This window comes from Taudactylus pleione, unplaced genomic scaffold (genome assembly GCF_031769625.1).
Source record: "Taudactylus pleione unplaced genomic scaffold, aTauple2 ptg000699l, whole genome shotgun sequence".
In the NCBI taxonomy this organism is placed as follows: domain Eukaryota; kingdom Metazoa; phylum Chordata; class Amphibia; order Anura; family Myobatrachidae; genus Taudactylus; species Taudactylus pleione.
In genome coordinates, this window is record NW_028285101.1 from 1,950,174 (window position 1) to 1,977,095 (window position 26,922).

Genomic DNA, 26,922 nt, shown 5'->3' on the forward strand with positions numbered 1-26,922 from the left:
CCACATTAGAAATGTATCAGCAAATTGTAATGCAAGAAAGCTCACATTCAGATAACACTTACCAGAAGGCAATAAAGAGAATGACACGGTGGCTAAAGTCAGCAACAATCTAATTTGCTTTCGAAACACACCTTTTAGCATAAATTTCTTCTAATCTAGGTAGGGATTGGCTGATGGTTCTTTCAGCCGCTTTAACCACCCTAGCTAATGAACCACGGTCCGAACATTTGGAATTCCCATACCAAACAGTGATAGAATACGTTAGAAGGCTCTCAATTATACAACAGTAAAAATTTACAAGTAATGGTGTTGATAAACCACTTGCTCTAAGTTTCCTAAGGAAAAAAAGGCGTTGCTGAGCCTTCCCCACCACTGATGAGATATGTGAAGACCATGATAAATCATCAAAAAAATTAATTCCTAGAAACTTGAATCCACCATCCATCTCTACTTTAGAACCATTCAAAAATAGGGGTTAGAGGGCACTTTTCCTAGTCCTTCTAAAATCTATCACAACCTCCTTAGTTTTCTTACTATTCAACAGCAGCTTATTATCCTCGCCCCACTTGATGAGTTGATCCACCTCCGCTCTTTAACTGTCCTTATTTCCATCACTGAGCAAACCCACTATCGTGGTGTCATCAGCAAATTTTACAATGGAATTAGATTCTGAACTAGACACACTTTTTGTGGAGCAGCCTCTTGGCCGCTCGCATAGCTGTGGGTGACCACCCACAGCTATAGCGAGTGGCCATAATGATGGTCGCGACCATCGGGCTTGCGATGAGACCCTTGTGGTAGGGTCTCGTTCATCGCAAGCCCCAGAGAGCATTTGGCTCTAACAGAGCCGGAAGCTCTTCACTGACATCACTTGTTATGTCAGTGGGGCCGCCCCCAAATGGCATGCGTTCTCATGGGAAAGCCTCCGTTTGGGCAGCCACCTCCCCGGGCCTCCCACCAAAGGGGGCGAGCTGTCACTCAACATCAACAGCTCGCCCCCTTTGGTGCGAGATCCGGAGCGACGAATTGCCCGTTGCTAGGCGGGTCTCGCGCATGCGCACAACGGAGTCGACTCCGTCGCGCGCATGCGCTGTGGGCCACCATCGACCTGGTTGCGAGCGCTCAGCGCTTGCGACTGGGTCTGAATCAGGCCCTAAATACGCAACCTTGAGGAACTCCTATATTCACAATAATTTGGGGGCGAAAGCAGATCTCCTAACTTAACCGACTGCGAACGGTCAGTTAAGAAATCCAGCAACCAATTACATATAGACACTTCAAAACCAATTACCTGAGGCTTTGCAATAAGGAAGGACGGTACAACAGTATTAAAGGCAGAGCCGTTGTCCACAAACAGTCTGGCATATGAATCCCTATTCTCTAGGTGACATAACACCTTATGGAGAACCATAAGAGCTGCATCCTCAGTAAATCTGTATGCAAGTTGATAACAATTAAAATCATCTGGGATGCCACCCGTAAGGTATATCAAGACTAGTCGCTCAAAGCACTTCATAATCAATTATGTGAGGGCAATGGGACGAAAGTCATTTAGACCAGAAACAGACGTGGTTTTAGGAACAGGGATAATCGTAGTAGTTTTAAATCATCTTGGGACAACACCCAGACTAAGCGAAACATGTAAAATCATTGTGAGAATACCTGATAGTTGATCAGCACACTCACGTAATACCTTCCCTGGAATACAATCAGGACCAGCAGCCTTTCTAGCATTTGTTTTCCTCAAACAAGACCTAACATCAGACTCCATTAAGTTCCAAGAATTAACTAAAGAGGGGTCACTAATTTTCACCACAGGAGTATAGTCAGCCACCTCAAACCTCGCAGAAAATTTATTGAACTCATCGACCCCCACAAATTAGAACCTTGTAATCGGTTAAGTGCTTCATCCCTTGCCACATAGATCTAGAATCAGCAGATTCCCTAATATGGCCCTCAGTCCTGTTAGAATAAGCCTCCATGATCTGTCCTCATAACTGCATATAGTAAGCCTTGCATACTCCAGTTAGGTACAGTTTCAGCCTTATTTTAAACACAGTGAAGGTGCTGGACTGGCAGCGAAATCTTTTGAACTATTATCAGTAAACAAACTTGAAAGCAAGTGAAGGTGTTACTTGGCTAAGTGCTTCCCCAGCGCCGATTACAGCACCTTGACTCTTACAATCACGCAATGTTACCTCTCAAACCAAATGAAAACCTTGTGAACCTATAAGGCATGCTGCTGCTTTCCCAGTGTGTACACACGGGAGGGTAGGGTTACAGCTGTTCCCGGAATTCCTCTTGATTTCACTTGTGGTAACCCAATCCAGCTGATACAGGAGAGGGGGGCTAGCTATTATTTTGGGAAGGTAAAGAGGGGGGTTGTAGAAACATATGGATTTTATTTGTGGTATCTTGAAAGCTGAATGTTGCACTATTATTCTGCCAGAAAAGACTGCTGCATGGCGTGAATCTTTCCAGAGGAAAAAGGGTTAACAAGACAGAAATACCTGGGGTAAGCAATGCATGGAGGTTATGGCACACACAGAGGGAAATGTATCCCTAGTTAGATTATCCTGATCACATTATGGGGTCTATTCATGTAGAACATTAAGTGGCTGCTGGAAAATATCACTATATATTGCATCACTTTGATGCGATATATAGTGATGTTTAATAGCCATTCATGTACACTTACCTGTCCGACATCTTCGGACGCTGTCTGGTCCCTCCGCCATCCCTGGACGCAGTGAGAATACAGACATATTATGAGCCCAACATGCCTGTATTCTTACTGCGATTGCGCCGGCGTCCGAGAGCAGCAGGTCACATCAGACCTGCTGGTAAAAGGGGACGGAGCCAGTGCCGGGGGCCTGGCAGACCGCAAGGAAGTTTGCTACTTCCCTGCACTGTTCGGCTTGCAGTAGAGATTACGCCATCCATAGATGGCGAATCTGCACTGCAGGAGAGGAACGGAAAGATGAGCTTTCCGTTCCTTTTATGAATTGCACTCACCATACAAAAGCATGGTGATGCGATTCATACACGAAGCAGGGGTGACGCTGTAGAAGGCATACCTTTCTTCTTGGTAAACCCCTCTATGAATCGCCAAAAGCAGTGAATGCACAGTTTTCAGCTAAACAGGACTTTTCACTGCTTTATGAATAGACCCCTATGTCAGTTACATTAGCCTTTTTTCTACCATAAATCACGCTTCATGCTGACATGGACATTGATGCTGATTAAAAAAAAGTTACGTTCTAAAAGGTTTGGTTTTTTTTCTATCTCATTGCAAAACAATGAAGCCACCTCTTGGTTATAAAGCCAATTATTGCCATTGGATAAAGACTTTAAATTGATTTATACTGAGAGACATCAATGGAATGCCAACCTCACCAATTTATGGTGCTTAAATATGCCTAGCACAGTGGAATGTCTACGGTATGTTAGCCATCGTTTTATTTTATCCCTCTGTGTAGGATGTGAGTTAAACACGTAGTAATATCTATAACGTCTTTGTCTGCTCAGTGCATTACTTTTGGATACCCAATTTATGGTTGCCTGCCTAAATAACCCTTGCCCCCAAGCCATTGTATACTTAAAGGTAGATTTACTAAAGCTTCTAAAACAGACAAGTGGTGATGTTGCCCATATCACCCAATCAGGCTATGATTTTTCTATTGCATTCTAGAAAATGATACATAGAGGGCCTCATTTATCAATGAGTTTTATCATTCACAATGAGTGATAAAACTTGTTGCGTATGATAAATGGTGCTCCAGCCAATCAGGTCGCAACTGTCATTTTTCAAACGGATAACAGTTATGAGCTGATTTGCTGGAGCACCATTATCATATGCCGAGAGTTTTATCACTCCTGAATTGTAAACTTGTTGATAAATGAGGCCATCATCTGGTTGCTATGGGCAACATCACCACTTGTCTGTTTTAGAAGCTTTAGTAACTATACCCTTTAGAGTATATTCACACCTCAATTTGCTTAACTGACAGAACTGGGGGGAGGATAAATGTTTTTTGGGAAAAAAATAAATGCACTAAAAGGTGAGGGTTTCAAAGAGACTTGTTATAGAAACTATACAAATCCTATCACAAGAATATTTCTAAGCATGAGATGTTTCCTCATACAATGAGCTTGCTTACACCATATGCAAGAGACAACAGGCCCAATTGACATGCTCCGAGATGAGTATCGCTCCATCTTTTTCTTTTAAATTTTGCATCTTGCTCGCATTGCAGACACAGTGAAAAGTTGCTCAATGTACGAGAGATGCCAGGCTGTGATTTTAGTGGCACAGGAATTGGTATAGCACACGTACCGCTTGGTGCATCGTTAGAAGCAACAGTGCCAGATTAAACCCTGTGGAGGCCCCTAGGCAGTCGAAATCTCGGGGCCCACCTCGCAAATACATTTCTAAGTTTACCAACCAACAACTTAAATAAACCATACGCAGTTTGCACCGGAAATTACAAACGGACAGCTGACAGAAGATGAGCTTTTAAGAGACAAACTGTAATGTGAATCTGATGACTATGGCTTATGTACTTTAAGTTGCTAGTGGGTACAATACATTAATAACATTATAGACTCTATAGAGAAAATACTGTAAGTTTTCGGTTTCTTTGTGTAGATTAATTTTTTATATCTTTTGGAAACAATTTAAGCAAGCTTCATTGTAATTTTCTTTCAAGATCAAATCAATATTAATTTGATCCATTGTCACTGGGCCCCTAATAGGGTGTGGGAGCCCATAGGCCGGAGCCTATTCTGCCTACTTGGTAACCCGGCACTGAGAAGCAACCATCGGTCACACCATCAAAACTTGCACCAGCCCCATGCTAGGTGCAGATTATACACCAGTATGGCCTCCAACGTAAGGGATTAAGGGCCTGATTTAGAGGTGGATGCAATGCTGATGTTTGTGCAGGTGAGCTATTATTTGCTACTGCACATACGTGAAAAGTCCTGAAAACTGCACGTGTTCCCCTGAGTGTTTGCAGAGACACGCTGTTGCGCTGAGCAGGGCCGTAGGAAGGGCGGACCCTGTGGGCGCCACCATCACGGCCCCTCATCCCCTGCCTCTGGCTAGCAGGATCCCTGGAACTGCCCAGTTTCAGGAAGATCAGTCTGAATATGAGGGTTCTCTGTCTCCATCAGTGTTAGGAGGTATGTCCTGTTCACTGCTGCTTTTCAGTGAGTGGGTACTACACTGACTTTTCATGCTGTGCATGGCATCAAAACAGTGCTTTAACCCTGCGTCAGGCGCAGCTGGCCTGACAGGCACCACAAAGATGTTCTCGCTCACCTCTCTGCTGCAAAGGGGCGCAGGGGCCTGCCCCTCCTAGTACCTTCCTATCTCTAGGTGCTGTTTGAAAACCCCCTAGTCAGTTTTCCCGCTGCCTGCATGGAGTGCAGTAATGACCTTCCTGGCCTCTCAGACTCATTGCGCCCGAACTCGTCCAACTTTTGAAGGTACGTATTTCTTTTTATTTTCTCACAATTTTGTGTAGTTTGCTCATTTTATGAATGAAAATTACAAAGGTTGTGGGTATTTTGCGGAAATATGTCGGTTTGTCCAGGGTGGCCTTTTAAGCACACTGCGCCTCTTAAAATGTTGTATTTTTTGTTTTACTTGCTTTAAGGTTACTAAATGTGGTTTTGTGAATCAGATTTCCATATATTCTCTCTTTGTACATCCTAATGAAGGTCACTGATCACTTTAAGAATGTTAGAATTGAGTTAATTAGGTGCTAATGACTATTTTATAACAGACACCTGTCAGGCGCACTGCGCCGGAATCTGGGAGTCCCAGAGTTGCGCCTGACGCAGGGTTATAGGAGTGAGAAATGATCCAATGTGCCAGAAAGGGTGTTCATACTCCTGTGACACATGGCCACACTTCCTTCTCGTGTGTATGCACCATTCACCAAAGCAACAATTGTCCACAAAGGTCTTGTTGTCTACACTCTGTTGTGCATTGTGCCTCATAGCGGTCCTGGTGGTAGTATAGGAATCATTTGTTCCAATACCAAATGATATGTAGCAGTTAATTTTCCCAGAACAGTGATTAACCTCTTGCATTCCAAATATTCTTCAAATACAATTCCCAGTAGATGCCATCTGCAGGCTATAGATCCACAGGTTGCCTAGTATTGATACAAACAAACTGAAGTGGGCTCTTAAGAGGTATGGGTATTATACATACGTTTCTTACCTGTGGACAGTCCTTGATGTAATGGCCTTTGTTGAAGCAGAGGTGACACAAGTAGTTAGGAGGGGGCCTCTTGCTGGGTTTCCTGTTCTCTGAGGAGAGGGAGATTTCTGAGAAGTGTTCAGTTAGTGAGCTCAGTCCGTCCACAATGTTGTTCAAGGATCCATAAGGAGATGCACTTTTATAAAGGCTGCTGCCTAAAGCCTATTGGGAGACAAATAAACTGTTTTAGACACACACGTTTTATGCATTATAATAATAATCATCACAATTTTACTTCTATCACCTCCTAATCTGGTCTGGACACAATCACCTCCTAATCTTGTCTGGACACAATCACCTCCTAATCTGGTCTGGACACAATGATTAAAGGCCCCCATACATCAGCAATCGATTGTGTAAATAAATCTGCAATTTATGGGGTTCACAGCAGGTTTCAACCAAAAAGTGATTGGAATTGGTAAATCAGATTGTCCAACATGTTGGATATCACAGATGGATTGGGGCTGTATATTGCTAGTGTATGGAGAAGATCAGCAGATTTGCAGACAGTTACCAGTAAAACGATGGGCCTTTCAAGATTGGCAGATCTGTGTTTACTGAAAATGATCTGCAAATCACTGAAAAAGATCTGTAATGTATGGGGGCAGATTGCTAGATTGGGAAATCCTAAAATCGGGCATTAAAACTTAAAATTGTTCAATTGTGGTGTTCTCATTGCTGATGTATGGCAGCCTTAAGTCTGTTTCAAATGATTTCAAATGACCTTTGGTGCATCCAGGGGAAAGAGAAATGTACTATGATAGTCTGAGACTTTGCTCCATGCTTTCTTCTAAGTCAACAAACTTTGTTACTGTCAGAGAACTGCTCAAAGGTATCAAAACCTGTAAAAGCTTTCACCAATTACAAAGGACCCCGAAGCCTGTCCAAGAAGTGTACTTCAGTTTGAGAGACATACTTTTATCTCTATGTAATACCCCTTTTACACCGGAGCTAAAACCCGGGCAGCTCCCTGGTGTAAAAGGGCAGAGGGTTGGATCGCCAGGTCGAGTGACCCGGCAATCCAACCCAGGTAACTAGCAGGGTTTAACACGGGCGTAGCCCGTGAAACCCTGCCGTGAGAACAGCGCACTCCGGGTCACGATGACCTGGAGTGCGCTGCTAGCCGGCCGATTGGTCCGGCTTCAGTGGCGCTTGGAGATGACGTCATCTCCAAGCGACCACTTTCACTCCGCAAAAGCCGGGTCTATGCAGACCCGACTGCGGTGTGAGCGGCGCTGACTCGGGAATATCCAAGCCCTCTCTCCCTTTCCACTCTATTGTGTATATATTGCACACTTGAAGGCTGTGACTCCTTCTGCTTGGTATTTGCACCCCACCCATCTGTGCTCAGGTGTTTTTAATCAGCACAGGTTCCAACTTCCTACATTGCAGTCTACATAATAGAATGGGCACTATTATAGGTAGGTCCTGGAGAAATTGACATAATGTGTTAGTATTAGGGATGGGCAAACATTTGACGCGGTGGATGGGCAAACATTTTTGACCAAACGTACTAAGAAGCTCACCTATAACTCATGTTAATTGTAGAGTTTATCAGGATTATTTTGACTATCATTGTTCTTAGTACTAAGAGGGTGCACCTGCATTCTTTGTTCCCTGAATTGTACTACAAGTCTCAGCATGGTAGCACCTCTTATTATGTTTATAGTTAGGGTGTACAGTCCAAGCCCCCTCCCCCTTAAAGCTCATACTTGCTAAATCTCCCTGATTGTCAGGGAGACTCCCTGAAATAGTAGCAATCTCCCTAAATGCCCCTTACCCCCATTATATAACTGTTATATTTAAAGAAACATCAGATATATACATTCAAATGGGATCATCAGTGCCATTTCTCTGCATTGGTTATAAGGCACACTGGGGCATATGTATGAAGGTCTGTAAAGTGATAAAGTGGAGAATGATAAACGACCAGCCAATCAGCTCCCAACTGATATTTTTCAAACACAGACTTTAACATGACAGTAGGGAGCTGAGTGGCTGGACGGTTATCACTCTGCACTTTATCACTTTCCAGAGCTTCATACATCTGCACCAATGATCCCTATGGCTACATGCATTTTTAAACAAGGTTACACACAGCCACTTATATGGTACCACTTGTAAAACACAATACATGAGCAAGCCATATCAGTGTGTCTTCATGAACAAATAGATCTTACTAACTACTTTGGGGCTTGTTTATATTTGGGTGTAAGTCAGTACTATGACACCTCTCAGATGTAACAGTACACGGTCACTTTGCCCCTGCACTCATAGGTGCTGCTTTCGCAATCTCCCTGACATGCTTTTTTCAAAAGTAGGCAGTGTGCCCCAATTTCAGTGTCATTGTTTTGTGGATCACTGGGAATTGATAATAAGCATGAAACAGCTAGAGTTTTCCATGGTGGAAAATCTTTAGAAGGCTTTGATGAAACGCCCTGTGTTTGGCAAATAAAGCAGCGTCAGTGAGAGGTTAGAACTGACAAAACAACTGGCGGGACATTGCAATATGATTTCATTCCACCGAAATATAAAGTGAATGTCTACCTTATTGTAAATCTATTGCGGGAAGTCACTGCCATCTGAATAAAATACATGCTAATCTATTTGTGTCATCTAGTAGCACATAAAATGTAAGTGACAATTAAGGGAGTGTTATTCAAAAGCATGTAGAAGATATATTTCCCCCCCTTGTATTGTAACATGGGCTGTCCTGGCGCAAATAACTAGGCTTTGGCTGGATTTACTAATAAATGTAAATTAAATCCTATGTAAAGAGTTCTGCTATAGTATAACTTAGTCTATGTATACTGGCCTTTTATTTGCATTTGTTACTATACACTCTTTACTGTATAATTATAGTAACCTGATTTACATGCTCCTTCCTCCCCGTCTACCCCATCTGTGTCACACCTGTATGTCTGCCCCTCCCCTTTAGACTGTAAGCTCTTACGAGCAGGGCCCTCTACCCTCTTGTGTTTCTCTCTACTTTACTTCTTACTCCCTACTAGGACACCTAACACTTGTTTGTTTATGCTCTGCTGCTTATGTGGGTGTTATGGTCGTTAATGTAGCAATGTATATTATCCATGTCCTTGTCCTGCATTGTATTGTAATGTATTATACTGCAAGTCACTGGTCACTTTGTTTATGTACTATGTAAGGCGCTGCGGAACACTTGTGGCGCCATATAAAATGATGATAATAATAATAATTAGTCACTCGGTACGGCTAGCTGGGACAAGGAGGGCACACTTGGGCACGTAGTTGGTTAAATAACTGTGTGCAATTTCAGCCTTACGCTGGGGCCTTGAAATAACTCCCGTCATATCTCTCTTGTAGTGCATTCATACACGGGGCTCGGCTAGTTCTGAAATAGCCTCAGACTAGGATGCAGAATTTGCGTGGGTTTATTTAAAGCACGTTCTGAGATTCCAGCTCCCCATTCACAGCTCTGCACAGACAAGCAGACTAGGGTGGCCTCCAGCTATAACCTCAAGAAACATTTTTAAAGCAAGGAGAGCCAAAGAGCAGTGTGGGGGCGATTTACTACTAGGGTAATTTCTATTCCTGGCTTTTGTGGAATGTATTTGGTTAAAAAGTGATTCATGTCAGATGCTCCCATAACATTATATATTTTGGAAGTGTGAGTTGTAGAAAATACCTAAACACTGTGCAGCGAGATATGACACTGCCACTGACCTTGAAAGGGTTGAATGCGTTTAAAATAACATAGAGTAGACCTTTACAGTAACAGCAGCTTCATGTTCTATACAATCTCACCTTAAATCCCAGTCTATTTTAAATTTTGGAATTACAGCAGGTTGGCAATCATATCAATGCTACTATATAGCAGTATTTGTTATACACCAACCATCCATAGACCGGGGAAAGATTAAAAAGTGTAGAGAGAGACCAAACTAATACAAAACAGTACGTTTATACTTGGTGCCCATTGCTAAATCATATAGGAACATTTTGAGGCGTTTACAAAAATGAAGAACAACACTTAGTCCCCTGTGACTACAAACATTGAGAAAGATGGATCATGGTTGGAACATTAAGTGACTAGGAACGACCACAATAGTTTTTTTTTCTTTGTTTTATTTAAACTAGGAAGCTTTAGACCTGTTCTGTGTTTTATTTATTTTATTAAGTTTCTTATTTAGCGCAGCATATTCCGTTGCGCTTTACAATTGGAAACATAAATAGAACAAAACTGGTTAATAACAGACAGATATATAGGTTTGAAGGCCCTGCTCGTAAGCTTACAATCTATGGGCCTGATTCAGAGCCGAACGCTCTGACCAGAGCGCTCGCTCTGAATCAGGGCCCTCCTCCCTCAACTTGGAGCGGCCTCATGGACGCTCGCATAGCTGTGGGTTACCACCCACAGCTATAGCGAGCGTCCATGATGATGGTCGCGATGGTCAAGACCATCGCGACCATCGGGCTTGCGACGAGACCCTGCGGTAGGGTCTCGGTGACCGCAAGCCCTGGAGTGATTTTGGCTCTATCAGAGCCAAAATCACTCCCACTGACATCACTACTGATGTCAGTGGGGCCGGACTCAGACGGTAGGCATTCCCATGGGAACGCCTCCGTCTGGCAGCCACGCCCCTGGCACACCCACCAAAGGGGGCGTGCTGTCACTCACCGTCGTTATTCGTGGCTCTCGCATGCGCACGACGGAGCTCCCTCCGTCGTGCGCATGCGCAATTCGGCACCATCGACCCACTTGCAAGCGTCCTGCGCTCGCGAGGGGTTCTGTATCAGCCCCTATGTTCCTTCAGATAGCTCTATAAAACTTAGGGTGCTATTCTGTTGAGCGCAATTTGAATAGCGCTGGGAAGGAGCCCCCGGAACTATTAAATTGTTTCCCCCATGCCCTGCACTTAGTCGGAAGATGCTGGTTAGCACGCCTTAAGCAGCATTTTCCAACTTAAGTGCCTGCCGCGATGTTGTTAGCTCCACGCTAAGCTGAAAAACAGCAACGCAGCCGTCACTTTAGTAGGGTTTTTGCTCGCATCTTGAGAAATCCTTTAGTCAGGCTAACACTGCAGTGATTTAAATAGCTCCAGGAACTCCTATCTGGGGCTATATTCAGCATTGCGCTTAACCACTTAACTGATGTGGTTGTATTGGATGCGAACACAGCCAGTTGTGCTTCAGCTTACAAGGTGCTACTGCACCGCCCTGCTGTTTTTGAAGAATAAATCCATTTTACACATGTGCAGAACAGATCTCCGCTGACTTCCCGGACTTTTCGGAGGATGCGGCAATTCTGACCGGTTTTGCTGGAAAAATAATCAGCTAAGTGGTTAATTGAATCGCAACCCTTAGAATTCTATAGTTGAGGTTGGCCATTATCTAGGTCATGTAGCTCAACTTTATGTTTGTCTTTTTAGCTTTGACCCTGGTCACTGTTTTAGGACCCCAAAGACGTGCTTCCTTATAGACTGTGCTGCGTGTATCTCAAAGGGGGGGATGTATCAAACTGTATAGAGTGATAAATTGAACAAGTTGCCCATAGAAAAGAATCATCTTGGGTCATTTTATAGACTAAGCTAGATAGATAACTTGAAGCCGACTGCTTCCTATGGGCAATTTCAGCGCAGAAGCAGGGCTCACCGGCGCCTTGTGCTGTCCCCACTCCAAACATGCGGGGCTGACGGCAAGACTCTACTGCGCGTGTTCAGGTCTCTGGGAAAATGGTGCCTGCATCTTATTCCCGAAACATCTCTACCGAGGATGTGCTAGTCGCCAGAAAAGTGTCCATCACCATTTTCTCAGTAACTTTTACTGCTCTGCAGTGCCGGCTCAGCACCTGGAGACTGCGGAGAGATAAATGTAACTATATATGGGTGCAGGGGCCCATGTGCACTGCACACCCTGCACCCATTATAGATACTCCATTGCATATGCAGTGCCCCCAAGCCACAGCAAGATTGATATACTGCGGAAAGGGGGTGGCGATGGCCTGCGTTCCCGGAAACAGGGGAGAGATTATTATTAGTGTTTTATTCTTACATTTTTTACTGACCATGTGATTTAATAAATAACATTTACAACGCTTAGTGACTTTTGTTAGAAAAATGTTCATAAGTTTGCCCTGGATAACATTCTATTCCAGAACTTGAGTCTAGGTATAGCCACTGGTGTATAATGCTGGTGAACATTACAAGAGACCTCACACAGGAAGGGATTCATGATGCAATTTGCATGCAATGTATCCCGCCAATCATAGCATGCATGCCGGCGTAAATAATGGCGGTATACATGAAAAAAATCACAAAGGGCAGCTTTCCCGGTAAAACCAGGAAGTCTATCTTTTGCAAAGGACAGCTATATGAGCCAGAAGTCCTTCTGTGCATGTGTCCAGTGACGAATGCACTGCGTGGGGTGTTGGTAGGGATCCACACAGCACTTTGCGAATAGAAGCTCATAGGCTTCTATTGGGCAACGACATCTAAAGATGGCATTGCCAACCGCATCCAGGCCCCAGATGCTGGGCTTGTGATGACACTAAATTGGACCCTGTAGGACTGGCAACATTTGGTGTGGCCCGATGAGTCATGATTCCACTTATTTCGGGCTGATGATAGGTTTAGGTGTGGCGGAGACCCCATGAGGCCATGGACCCCACTTGTCAACAAGGCACCGTGCAGGCTGGTGGTGATTCCATAATGGTGTTGTATGTGTTTATGGGGCATGGGTTGGGTCCGCTGGTTCGCCTGTACACGTCATTGACCGGTAACAGCTACGTTGCATTGCTTGGATACCATTTGCAGGCCTTCATGGACTTCATGTACCCCCCCAACGATGGAATATAATGCACTGTCATCAGTCCCAGGTTGTCCAGAATTGGTTCAAGGAGCATTCTGGAGAGTTCTGATGAATGGTGCGGCCACTACGTTCACCCGACATGAACCCAATTGTTTATGTGACATGGTGGAGAGGTCCATTAGCACCCAAGATCCTGCACCTACAAATATCAAGGAGCTGTGGGATGCGATCCAGATGGCATTGGTCTTCCATCCACTTGTGGAATCGATGCCACATTGAGTTTCTGCACTTCACCAGGCTAGAGAGGGTTCTATACGATTCTAGGTATCTATCCCATGACTTTTGGCACTACAGTCTATATATAAGGCGAAGTATATATGGCACGCATCCACAGCAGATTCAGAAGTATGGGGAGGAAATATGAGACTTCTCTTTAGAGCTAAAGGTGTCAAAGGTAAATTTGGCATTAATTTACATTTGTTTTTACTTTTTTCAGCCATATGGTGCTATTTATTGTGTGCAGATAAGGACTTTGTGCTTGGATTGATGCTAAACTGTGTGTCAGTCAAAAAGAGTCAATGTTTATTTTATTACACAGCAAACACTCTGATATTTATATTTCACAATAAGCCTGTTTTTCATTCGAAGATTTAAATCAAAACTGTCACAATGAATTAACTTTTCTGATTTTTAATAAAAAACTATACTTGCAATATGTCAGCCATGTGTGCTCCCCCTTCTTTCTCCCTTGTTGCTAGTCATAATAGGTATTCTATTATAAGCAAAATAAAGAGCCAGATTGACCTGGAATTAAAGGTATTTAAAAAGTGCCCTGCTGCTGATGCCATGCATTATGTGAAAAGAAAATGTAAAAATTCCAGTTATTTTACAATGGTCTGTGTACTAAGCCTTCAAGAGAGTGGAGTAAAGTACCAACCAATCAGCTCCTAACTGTCATTTTTCTAACACCTGTAAAGCATAGTTGCCTACCTTTAATTTCTCCTCCCCGGAAGATGTCTGGGTAGGAGAAGCAAGTGAGTTGTGATTGGGGCGGGGGCTGATGGTTTGCGTCATTAAGCCCTGCCCCCTTTGCGGGAAATAGCCGCGATTGGCGCACATTTGCATAAGGGCGGGGCTAAATGATGAGATTAATGAGGAATCACATCAAGCCCCGCCCCCTACACGGGGACCCACGATCGCCGCAGAAATTCTCCCCACTTCACTAGGAAGTGGGCAGAATGCGGGAGAAGCGCCTACCCTTCCGAGGGTGCAGGGGGTTACCTGAAAAATCGGCAGCCTCCCGCAAAAATCAGGAGGGTAGGCATGTATGCTGTAAAATGACAGGAGCTGATTGGTTGGTACTATGGGGGTCATTCAGACCCGGTCGTTTGCGCCAATGCGCTCGGACCGGGTCGATGGCCCCCCACAGAGCATGCGCATGACGGCGACTGAGCCGTCGTGCGCATGCGTGAGACCCGTTACGACCGACAGCGCCGGTCGTAGTGGGTCTCGATCCAAAGGGGGCGAGCTGTCGATGTTGATTAACAGCTCGCCCCGTTTGGAAGGCGGGCCGGGGGGGTGGCAGCCCAAACGGAGGCGTTCCCATGGTAACGCCTACCGTTTGGGGGTGGCCCCACTGACATCACTAGTGATGTCAGTGGAGAGCTTCCGGCTCTGACAGAGCCAGAAGCTCTCCGGGGCTTACGACAAGTGAGACCCTACCCTAGGGTCTCGTCGTAAGCCCCGATAGTCGCGATGGTCTCTGACCATCGCGACCATCACCGGAGCGGTCGTTAGAGCTGTGGGTGTTAACCCAGTTTCTGAGCGACCGCTTGCATCCTCCGACCGCCTCTGAATGAGGCCCTATATCTCTTTCCAAGGCTTAGTACATAGACCCCTAAGAGTTTACTATAAACTGATAAATATTTATAGGGAGTAAATAGTAAGAAGTCTCTTAAAGCAGCTCTACCACCTAAAGGGGTGAATATTTTTTAGCACAATTTTAAAATGGCTGCAGACAGGAGTTGGGTATATTTTGTCGACGGTTAGAATGTCCACATGTTCAGCATGTCGACAATGACCATGTCCGAATTGATAAAATGATGGCATGCTAACAATGTTGACAAGTGGCGTTGTGCCTTTCTTCTGTAAATCACTCGTTAAGCATAACGATGCATGACGTAGGTCACCCGTGTCAGCCCTGTCTTTAGTCTTATTACCCTAGTTGGTGTTTTTATTCCTCAATTTTGCTACTTTTTCCTCAATTTTACATCTTGTTCACTAATACTGTATTTACGATTATTGTGTTAGCGCAGCTAAGTCTCAGAGTCTGTGGCGTGCTAAACATGGCAAATTAAGGAAATGGGTATGTGGACAGAACTGTAATCTGAAAATAAATAAATGTAAAAAATAACTACAGTACATACAGGAAAATTCCATAAAGAGTAACTACACACATGCACACTAGGGCTTATTGAGAGATGCAAATGTGAAGGGAGATCCAATTTTAACCTTCCCTGCACTCCTAAATGATCCCTTGTGCCTAAATTTATCTCAATGATGTACAAGAGATACCATTTGGTTTCCTAGTACCTCTATGTACTGCATGCGAAAATGTTCAGGCCTTTCTGCAGTCTGAACATATCACGGAGTGCTTTGTTTAAGTGATCAGAGGGCAAGGAATTAACTGGTTGGTTCCTGCCCACTCACTAGCCCCTTAAGATGCCACCGATTGGCCTGGGTCAGTTAATAGTAATGGAGGCCACCGTTTACTTCACGATACCAATATTTACAATGGCAACATATATTGGGGATGGTCAGTGCACAGGTATGTTCACAAAAATGTTTTAATGAAAAGACGTATTTGGTAACCGATGACATGAGTCAATTGTGGTAAATTAATAGCAATCAAGCCCTTATTTCATACCTATTTAATATGTAGATTCGGTGGTGCTCCCCATAAGTCAGAGGATATCATATGTGAGACAAAAGAAAGTAAAGAAGACTCTTTGTTTGGGGGCACACTTATTCTAATGTTTTAAATTAAAATTAAAACATAACTTTTAATACACCTCTATCCTAAAAAATAGTAACAAATAAATTTAAAATACATATATTAAAAAGATAATTAAACAGATAATTAGACACTAAACCACATTCCAGTCCTCACCGAGCTCAGACAGGATATCCATATATTGCATAATGACAGACTATAATAGTAATGGTAAATCTCCTAAATTGTGCATGAAAATAGCTAGGATTTGATATGCAGATTCTTACTTATTTAGAACAAATCAAAATATTCATCAACAAAAACATACATGAGATAAATATACGGGACTATTCTAAAACATTTAGCAGGGAACTGCAGTAATATTAATGAACAAGCCCTGCATGTCTCACTTGTTCCAAAAGATTAGCATATAGTCAGTCATGAAAAGCACATGTATGAAATAGGAATAGGGATCTGCTTCTGATTATTTGTCCGTCAACATTGAATAATCAGTGAGAGTCCTGTACTCCAATATATGTGATAAATTAGTACCCTGTATCTGCTGTCAGCTCCAAGACACGGAGCTGATGAGAGTACAGAAAGAAAAGTACAGTTATAGTGAAGGTAACAAAAAAATATGAATTCAATCCTATCCTGGAATGAGTTTTATAGAGAATAATCTCCCTTATGGAGACCTAAAATCTGGGTGATGATAATAAACGATAATTAATTTTTAGCCATATATTTCCATACCATATAACAGTTGTTCTTTACTTCTTTTGTAATTGTTACATACCTCTTTATAATTATTGAGATGAAAAGAAGATTTATGTTATATACAAAAAAAGTGACGAGATGAGAAGGAAAAAGGAAAAGGAAACTCCTCTGTTCCAGTCCTCTATGACCCTGACTGGGTATTTGCCCATAGGCAGTGAATACCTCAGAAAGTGTCTAGAAGGAGGTACTTGGAGGGAAAGTCTATAACTCCTCTAAATGAAGTATGGGGAATTGATTCCCTTGGTGAGGATAACCCTCACTACCTCTAGGGAGAGATAGAGAAAAAAGTAAGGTAAAGGTAAATACCTGTTTCTTCTATTAATGGTGGTTAGCTATATTACTAGGGAACCGGGTTACGCAAAAGCCGGAATGCCTGTGGACCAACGCGCGTTTCACCCCTTAGGCTTGGTTACGGTCTCGAGTGTGTCTGATAGAGTTCCATGCAGATTTATCTGCAACGTAATTAGAGAACCTGCGTCTCAGCTGCCGGGTCATGCAGCCAATCTCCAAAATGTTAAGAAATGCCGGCCAATCAAAGAATGATGGGCGGGACAAATAACATTATATTCAAGACGAGGTCTGTTTAGACTTCGTAGCGGGTAAGTTAATTCGAGCTTATTCTGTCTCAATGACTATGAATATATATTGATTGAGGCTAAATATGCATGGAACTCTATCAGACACACTCGAGACTGTGACCAAGCCTAAGGGGTGAAACGCGCGTTGGTCCACAGGGATTCCGGCTTTTGCGCAACCCGGTTCCCTAGTAATATAGCTAACCACCATTAATAGAAGAAACAGGTATTTACCTTTACCTTACTTTTTTCTCTATCTCTCCCTAGAGGTAGTGAGAGTTATCCTCACCAAGGGAATCAATTCCCCATACTTCATTTAGAGGAGTTATAGACTTTCCCTCCAAGTACCTCCTTCTAGACACTTTTTCTGAGGTATTCACTGCCTATGGGCAAATACCCAGTCAGGGTCATAGAGGACTGGAACAGAGGAGTTTCCTTTTCCTTTTTCCTTCTCATCTCGTCACTTTTTTTGTATATAACATAAATCTTCTTTTCATCTCAATAATTATAAAGAGGTATGTAACAATTACAAAAGAAGTAAAGAACAACTGTTATATGGTATGGAAATATATGGCTATAAATTAATTATCGTTTATTTATTATCATCACCCAGATTTTAGGTCTCCATAAGGGAGATTATTCTCTATAAAACTCATTCCAGGATAGGATTGAATTCATATTTTTTTGTTACCTTCACTATAACTGTACTTTTCTTTCTGTACTCTCATCAGCTGACAGCAGATACAGGGTACTAATTTATCACATATATTGGAGTACAGGACTCTCACTGATTATTCAATGTCGACGGACAAATAATCAGAAGCAGATCCCTATTCCTATTTCATACATGTGCTTTTCATGACTGACTATATGCTAATCTTTTGGAACAAGTGAGACATGCAGGGCTTGTTCATTAATATTACTGCAGTTCCCTGCTAAATGTTTTAGAATAGTCCCGTATATTTATCTCATGTATGTTTTTGTTGATGAATATTTTGATTTGTTCTAAATAAGTAAGAATCTGCATATCAAATCCTAGCTATTTTCATGCACAATTTAGGAGATTTACCATTACTATTATAATATTTACAATGGCTCAGAATAAAGTGTAAATCTCGCATACGTAGACTGTGAGCAGTGACAAAGTGGTTCAAGTAAACCTGCCAGTCACTCAGATGAGGTGTCGCTAGCTTAAATGTTTGTAAATGTTTTGGTGATGCTAGCAAGTAGTATAGCATAGCATGACAACTCAAACCAATATTGTAGCTTCACATATCGCAACAGAACTATTAAAGTACATCTGTTAATGGAGGCAGCAATTGTGTGCTCGAGCCAATATGCAGGTAAATACAATCTTTTCATATTAGAACCTGCTGCATCACTTCTTGTGTGCCATTTCAATGCAAGGTATGCCTCATGGTACAGAGATTGTATAGCACAATATTACACGGGCTGATACTAATTTGTTTTTAGTTTTTTTATTTTGTACTATGGTTAATGATATCAAAGGAAAAAAATCTCCAATGGCCTTTATATAGCAATGGTGTCACATTTTTAGTCCCCAAAAGTGTAGAAAATAAAGTGGTTTGTTGTCAACCCTTCAGTTTTCCATATTTCCTGTGTGATAATATAGATTCACAGCTAAGGCATCCACAGACACTAAGATGGGGGGAGCGGGTATTACACGGGCACAGATCTGTCAGGGGTTCTGGCGCAGGTCTGGGCCAGCTGCTGAGAGGGACAATTGTGCCACTTTTCACAGCACTGTGCCGCACATAGGGGCCTATTAATCACTTAATTTCTTACAAAAGCAGGTGAAAATTTTAAAAATTAAGTATTCAGGCCATTTATCAAGAAGGTAAAGTAGGAAATATAACAGATATCTCCTGCTTACCTTCCTCTGGCGGAATGGCCCGATGTCCCCATACACTATTATCACAGATATCTCCTACTTACCTTCCTCTTGCGGAATGGCCCACTGTCCCCATACACTAGTATCACAGATATCTCCTACTTACCTTCCTCTTGCGGAATGGCCTGCTGTCACCATACACTAGTATCACAGATATCTCCTGCTTACCTTCCTCTGGCGGAATGGCCCGCTGTCCCCATACACTAGTATCACAGATATCACCTGCTTACCTTCCTCTGGCGAAATGGCCCGATGTCCCCATACACTAGTATCACAGATATCTCCTGCTTACTTTCCTCTGGCGGAATGGCCCGATGTCCCCATACACTAGTATCACAGATATCTCCTGCTTACTTTCCTCTGGCGGAATGGCCCGATGTCCCCATACTAGTGTATGGGGACAGAATTCATCAAGCTCCAGAAATTCAATTGCTCTTGTGCTCGCATGATTTAAAATTATCGCACCCCGATAATTAACATCATGAATAGACCCTATAGTGTTTTCCATAGAATAGTTTTTTAGGGTGCATGGTTATGCCTTCCTGATTTGACCATGCCCACTTAGTAACCGGGGCCAGTGGATGTCTAAATGACCCCACAGCCAGCAACACACTGGAGATATCCAAAACGGAATCACCCAAGATGGATGTTTGGCATCAGAATCTAATTTGGTGATAAATTATATATTTTTTCTCTGTTTTAACCATCACAACAACATGCAGAATGTCTAAAATCTTCTGTGCTTGTGACCCCAAAAACTGCTGAAATCTATTAAATTTGTATCTGTTTATAAATATTACACAGAAAATGAGTACATTGGACATCATTAACCAAGCACACGCAATGTGCACAGTAAACCACCTTGATTTTGTATCTTGATATTGCACATCTACCGCCTCAGGAAACCAGAAGAGCAGCTCAATGTGTGGAGAGGCGGAAAGATCACTACAGTCGCACTGTGCAAAAGTGTAATATTCCCTTTATTATTGTCCTTTTTATTTAACTTTACTTTCAGGTTTTTTTTTCTTCTAACATACTGCTTTGTTTAGCCTCATTTATGGCATACAATAATTACAGGCCTCTGTGACATGTACTAGGGCTGTAACTAGGGGTGTGCGACCGGTGCCACCTCCCAGGGGTGCACAGTTGGTACTTGTATTTGGCATGCAGGGTGCAAGACGTGTCCTTACTCCCGCCTCTCTCTTCTGTGATGTCATGATGTCAATGAAGAGGGGGCTGGGAGCAAGAGGGATGCACACATTTGATGGGGATGGGGGACAGAAATACCCTGTTACAGCTCACTTGCTGGGGGTGGGAGCAGCAATGCCCTACTACAGCTCACTTGCTGGGGGTGGGAGCAACCACCGCACCCTGCTACAGCTCGCTTGCTGGGGGTGAGAGCATTAGTGCCCTGCTACAGCTCGCTTGCTGGGGGTGGGAGCATTAGTGCCCTGCTACAGCTCGCTTACTGGGGGTGGGAGCATTAGTGCCCTGCTACAGCTCGCTTGCTGGGGGTGGGAGCATTAGTACCCTGCTACAGCTCACTTGCTTGGGGTGGTAGCAGCAATGCCCTACTACAGCTTGCTTGCTAGGGGTGGTAGCAGTTGTACCTTGCTGACTTGCTAGGGGTGGGAGCAGCAATGCCCTGCTACAGCTCACTTGCTGGGCGGTGGGAACAACCACCGCACCGTGCTACAGTTCACTTGCTGGGGGTGGGAGCAGTAGTGCCCTGATACAGCTCACTTGCTAGTAGTGCCCTGCTAGCACTCTGGGGACATTGAAACTGTCTTTATTGGAGGTGGTAATTTGTGTGTGTGATGCATGAGTGCTCTCCTCTATCTAATACCTCTTTCTTACACAAACCCTGGGACTGACATAGGATTTGAACATTGCACCTTTTCACACCACACTGGTCCAGAAAAAATCATATATACAGTATATCTCCCTAGTTCCGACTTCAGTATGAGGGTTCAGTTTTAAAAAGAAAAAACTTTCTTTTACCAGAAAAAAATAAACTTAGGATAAGTTAGTATGTGAACTAACAAGATTACAGAATCACTGTGACTACGAATGGAAATCTGGTTCTTACACAACTACCGGCTATTCTTTATAAGAAGCATATTTCTTTTTTTTCTGTTTATATTACTATCCATAGTTGTGGTAAGTTTTGTTTTCATGTCACTGATTTTGTAATGTTTGTATGCTGTTTTATAGGAGAATTACATTCAGTCTTGTTGAATAACATCTGGTATCAGTCAGAGTTATTGCACTGAAACAGTTTGGAAAGAGCCCGGGGACACTCCTGTCCCTGCTGGGTGATATATAGAAGGGGTATATATAGATGGAAAGTGAAGTGTGGCTTTTCATAACTGTCTGACAAATTGCAGGGTGGCAGTGTCAAATGTGAAGCAATCTCAAGTCTGCTGAGTCTGGACTTCCTACTTACTACAAGTGACAAACATGACCCCTGATAAAATGCTGTCTTTACAGCAGGAAGCCACACTAACTAACAAAAGGGGCCTTATGTGTCCATTCAGTCACCGTGACATGTTCCATGTAAAACTTAGACTTCAGACCTCTTGAAATCATCCTCACCCAAAACAATCACATGTATTTAATCTACGCCAGTCTCTGCACCGTCCATGTTTTTTTTACTTTCAGGAAAAATCTAGACTGGATCCCATTAAAAGCTCAATACAAGTAGGAAAATCTATGGGAAAAACAAAACAAAAAGTATTTTATTCCAAGTATTATGCCATAAAATGTCAAACCAAATTTCATAGCACTCACTGATTTGCTACCTAGAAGGACCAATTCTAATTTGTCTGGTTTTGTGAGGACCTGTTCTGTACTGCAAGTGTACAAGACTTGTGAATACTATTATTTTGTCTTCTCCCCGGCCCATCAGTAAGTATGTTCTGAAGCGGTTCCTGTGCAGGAAGTACTATGCTATCATTTTTTAATATATTAATGTAGTTGGAAATATATAAGCTATTCCAGGGCTTGACAAATTTTTCTAAAATCTAGGAGCCAGGATGAAAGTGTAAGAGCCAGACCACCGTCCCCCCCAAATAATTACAGGACTGAGTGAGGAGCACAGCTCTGTGTGTTATGCAACTGTCATACACACTACACTAGTCCACAAAATGGTCACAGTTGAATGGATACAGTAAAACGGAGGCCCCCTCACTGCTCTGCACAGCTCCCATGCTCCACCCCCCACCCTCCAGTAATAACTGACCTCAGTTCACATAAAATAATGGTACCAGAAAGTACAACAAAACCCCCCTCCCCTCGTGGTCACACCACTATCCCTCTGAAGCCGCTCCGCAATACCTGGCAACACATAGACCCTACTACCGGAGAGCTCTTTGCAGCCAGAGATAGGAGACAGCAGACAGCCGGGATGTACAGGAGGATCAGCATAGACTGGGACAGACAGCAGGGATCAGAGCAGGCCAGGATGGAGAGGAGTCGCCAGTGCAGGCCGGGACGGACAGAGGCACAGCAGTCACCGCAGGCGACACTCAGCACATGCACTCCTGTGCATGATATGAACGCCACAATACTATAGGCACGAATCTCCGCTGGAGACGATGAGGATCTGCTTCCTCCCTCACTGCAAAATCTAGTAGCCAAGCAGCAAAATCTGGTAGCCATGGGCGACCTGGCCCCCGGGATTTGTCGAGCCCTGAGCTATTCAATCTAGAATAATATGAGGCCACTACATAAAATGAAGGAAATGGTAGAAATCATGATGTAAAATATGCACCACAATGTAGAAATTCCGCTGACTTATTAATACATTTTAATAATTGTTCACATAAACATTTGATTTGGAATAAAGCCCTGTAATGGGATGCAGTCATTATGTCGACAGTTACGATTTTGATATTGTTGAAGTGTGGCAGAGGACTCCACCCACCGTCGGCACTAGCCAGATCACCTCCCCAGCAACGCCAGACAGTGGGATTGCTGCTGACAGTTTGCACTGTTTCAAGGCAATCCTGGAGAGGTGGCAGTGCTGACAGCTGTCAGTCTGATGGCTGTCAGCGCTGTGGATCATCAATGATGATCCGATCGGCGGTGGGGTCCCTGCGGGCCCTCTACTCCTGCATCCGGAAAAGTACATTAAATAAAAAATATTTGTGCTTGAAGCGCCGGTATGTCATATAGTGCGTACACACTGGGCGATAAAGTGGACGACTGAACTATAACGATATAATTATCATTCAGTCGTCCACTTTATCGTCCATTTTTAACCCCAAAAAGATGAACGATGACGACGACGCGGGTTCCCGCAGGTCGTTCGTCATCATCGTTCATCGGGCTGACATGCAGGCCAACCTGACGATCTCGTCAGGTTGCTGCAATACAGGGAATGGGGGAGAGAGCCCGGCGCTGAACGATATCATTAATGATATCGTTCAGCGGCTGTGCTCAATGTCATGAACGACATTGAGCACAGCCTGTTGGGGACAACACTACACGATATCGCTCAGGGAGCATATCGTGTAGTGTGTACCTACCAATACTGTTACATACCGACCGAGCACTGATTTATATAATAAACAAAAAAGCGTGTCTGTCAGTTTGTCCGATTATTTTTCCTTTATGCACGGCCAGAGTTTTGGACTTAGGCCCTCATTCAGAGCCGTACGCTCTGAGCAGAGCGCACGCTCTGAATGAGGGCCGCCCTCCTAAAAAATGGAGCGTCCTCCTGGACGCTCGTATAGCTGTGGGTCACCACCCACAGCCTATACGAGCGTGCAGTTTGATGGCCGCGATGGTCTTGACCATCGCGTCCATCGAAACTGCGAGCCGAAGCCTGCGGTTGAGGTTTTCAACCGCAAGCTCCAGAGTGATTTTGGCTCTATCAGAGCCAAAATCACTCCCACTGACATCACTAGTGATGTCAGTGGGCCGCCTTCTGACGGGAGGCGTTCCCGTGGGAATGCCCCCGTCAGGGAGGCACGCCCCCGGCACGCCCACCAAAGGGGGCGTGCTGTCAATCAACATCGACAGCACGCCCCCTTTGATCAGACACAGCGAGCGAAGGACTTTCCTTCGCTCGTCGCGTCTGGCGCATGCGCACGACGGAGCTCCCTCCGTCGTGCGCATGCTCAGTGCAGAACATCGACCCACTTGCCAGCGGACAGCCGCTCGGGAGTGGGTCTGAATCAGGGCCTTAGCTCCACCAAATTTGGCAAGGTGGTGTAGTTTCACCAGGATTAGGTTTTTACCTAGGTTTGAACTTCGACAGGGCCACACACTGTCACACGATCCCTAAAAATAAGGGCCACTCTTAACCACTTAACTAATTATTTTTCCAAAAACCGCTCCAAAATTGTCGGTTTCTTATTCTCTGAATTAGGTCAAGAACATAATTTTAAACTTATCCATCACTATTTTATTAGCAAAAAAATTTTTGAAAACACAGTATACCATAAAAATAGCGACTTTTATGTTATACTGTAGTGATGGCCATTGACAACTGTACCATCGATGGTTCAACCATCGTTACAAACCATCAATTGTTTAGCGATTGGTCGAGGAGATCTGTGTAGACCACATCTGCCGATGTTTCCTAAACCTCGATTGAGGATTGCCATCGATGGTGCAACATTGATGGCCACCAGCAATGGCAAACCACTTGTTTTCAGTCAGACCATTGATGGTTTGCAAACCATCGATGGTCGGTTGCCATCCCTAATCAGAGGCTCTGCTATATATATATATATATATATATATATATATATACACACACACACACACATAAATATACACACACACATATATATACACACATATATAGCTATACATATATATAGCTATATATATATATACATATACGCATATATATATACACATTTTTATATATATATATATATATATATACACGCATATATATATGTGTGTGTGTATATATGTATATATATGTGTGTGTATATATGTATATACTTATATGCGTATATGCACACACACATATATATATATATATATACATACACACACTTCATGGGGGACGAGGAGGAGGAGCTGAGGCCAGTGTGGGTGTGTGTGGGGGGCTGCCTGGGTACATAGAAGCAGCAGCCAGAGTCGCGGCTGCTGCTTCCTGTACATTGTAGTTCCGGAGCCACAGCGGGAGCGTGTCCCGCTGGTGGCCCGGATATATAGCAGCAGCAGCGGCTACCAGAGCCGCTGCTGCTCCTCCATTACACAGTGATCACCTAGTGATCACTGTAGTGCCAGAGCTGCAGTGGGAGGGTCTCCCGCTGACGGCCCGGGTACAGAGCAGTAGCGGCGGCTACCAGAGCCGCGGCTGCTGGGGCCAGCTGCCCGATCACTGCTGGCCACAGTGATCGGGTCACAGGAAACAGCTGCGGCTACATGAGCCGTGGCTGCTGCTTCAATGGCAGTGCGCCAGGAGGGGGTTGCCGACGGTGCCCGATCACTGTGGCCAGCAGTGATCGGGACACGCTGACAAGGCTGCCATGCTTGCAGAGGGACCAGAAGCCCATTCCAGTTATGCCACACAGAGCCCATTCAGGTTATGCCACACAGTAGTACCCCTTATACACATTGACATACAGTAGTAGTGCATTATGACCCCCAAAGACTCACTTCCCCGTGTCCCTCCAGCAACCTCTTGCCTGTGTGCCGCTAGCAGGTGTGGATTTGGGGCCGAGCCACAAGCTAATTACAGCTGGCGCAGCAGCCGGCAGCGGCAAACATGGACAATTTGAATCTGGTGCCGGTCCAGAGTTGACAGGGCTCGCGCGCTGGCTGCCAATCAGGAGCCGCAATTGCTTATTGGCTGTCGCAGCTCTGATTGCCTCGCGACCGGTGGTGCTGTGTCTCTGCGGGCCAGCACCAAATCAACATCGCTGACACCCGGGCCCCCCTCGAAGGACCTGACTGGATTGGCCCACCTTGTGTGCGTGACTGGGTGCATAAGGAGCGGAGGGCCACCATGGCAGCTTGGGCACCATAGCGGCCTCACCCTTTGCACCCACATTAGTTACGCCACTGTTTGCAGGCATGTTAGCAAACGGTGGGATCCTTTTCAGGATCAATGGAATGGGGTTATTGGCGAGGATAATGTAAACAAATAAAGGCTGCAGGTGTACTTCAAGGGTCCAGTCTTCAACCCGAACAACACCGGGTATCCCAGCTAATACATAATATTTAGGGACCAATTCAATAATCCATAAGATTTCAGACACTCCGCAGGACAAGACAACTTATTTTTGCTCTCCCCAATTGCAGTGCAAGCAAAAACAAATGCTATTTTTTTTTTAACATCTGCAATACCCAGAAAGAACCAAAAGGAGCTGACAGCTTATTGAATCGGCCCCATAAACGCTATAAAAATCTCATTCCCACAACGAAGTTATGCTTGTGTATGACGTTTTATTTTCTCCTAGAGCCAGTCAGGCAGCAATAAGGGAAAACGTCTAGCTACCTAGCCAGTTCTGTTTGGTGCTACCTTTGTATCTCACAAGATCTAGTGCTCTGCAGTATCCTAATGTCAATCTAGTAGCAAATCAGAGTGCAGGTTATTCATTCTAAGTTGCTGCCAGACTGTATTTCACTAGTACCTCTAGCA

The 26,922-nt window shown here is 44.0% G+C and overlaps 1 protein-coding gene and 1 long non-coding RNA gene across 2 annotated transcripts in view; one reads left to right on the plus strand and one right to left on the minus strand.

Annotated features, from left to right (window-relative positions):
- Positions 1–26,922, plus strand: part of LOC148477687 (uncharacterized) — a 366,671-nt gene that overhangs the window by 168,435 nt on the left and 171,314 nt on the right. The gene's annotated exons all lie outside the window — the stretch shown is intronic.
- Positions 1–26,922, minus strand: part of ZCCHC24 (zinc finger CCHC-type containing 24) — a 172,964-nt gene that overhangs the window by 130,197 nt on the left and 15,845 nt on the right. Inside the window, exon 2 of the mRNA XM_088456366.1 lies at positions 6,233–6,433. Within this exon, the coding sequence (XP_088312492.1) occupies positions 6,233–6,433 (201 nt within the window). The remainder of the gene's footprint in view (positions 1–6,232; positions 6,434–26,922) is intronic.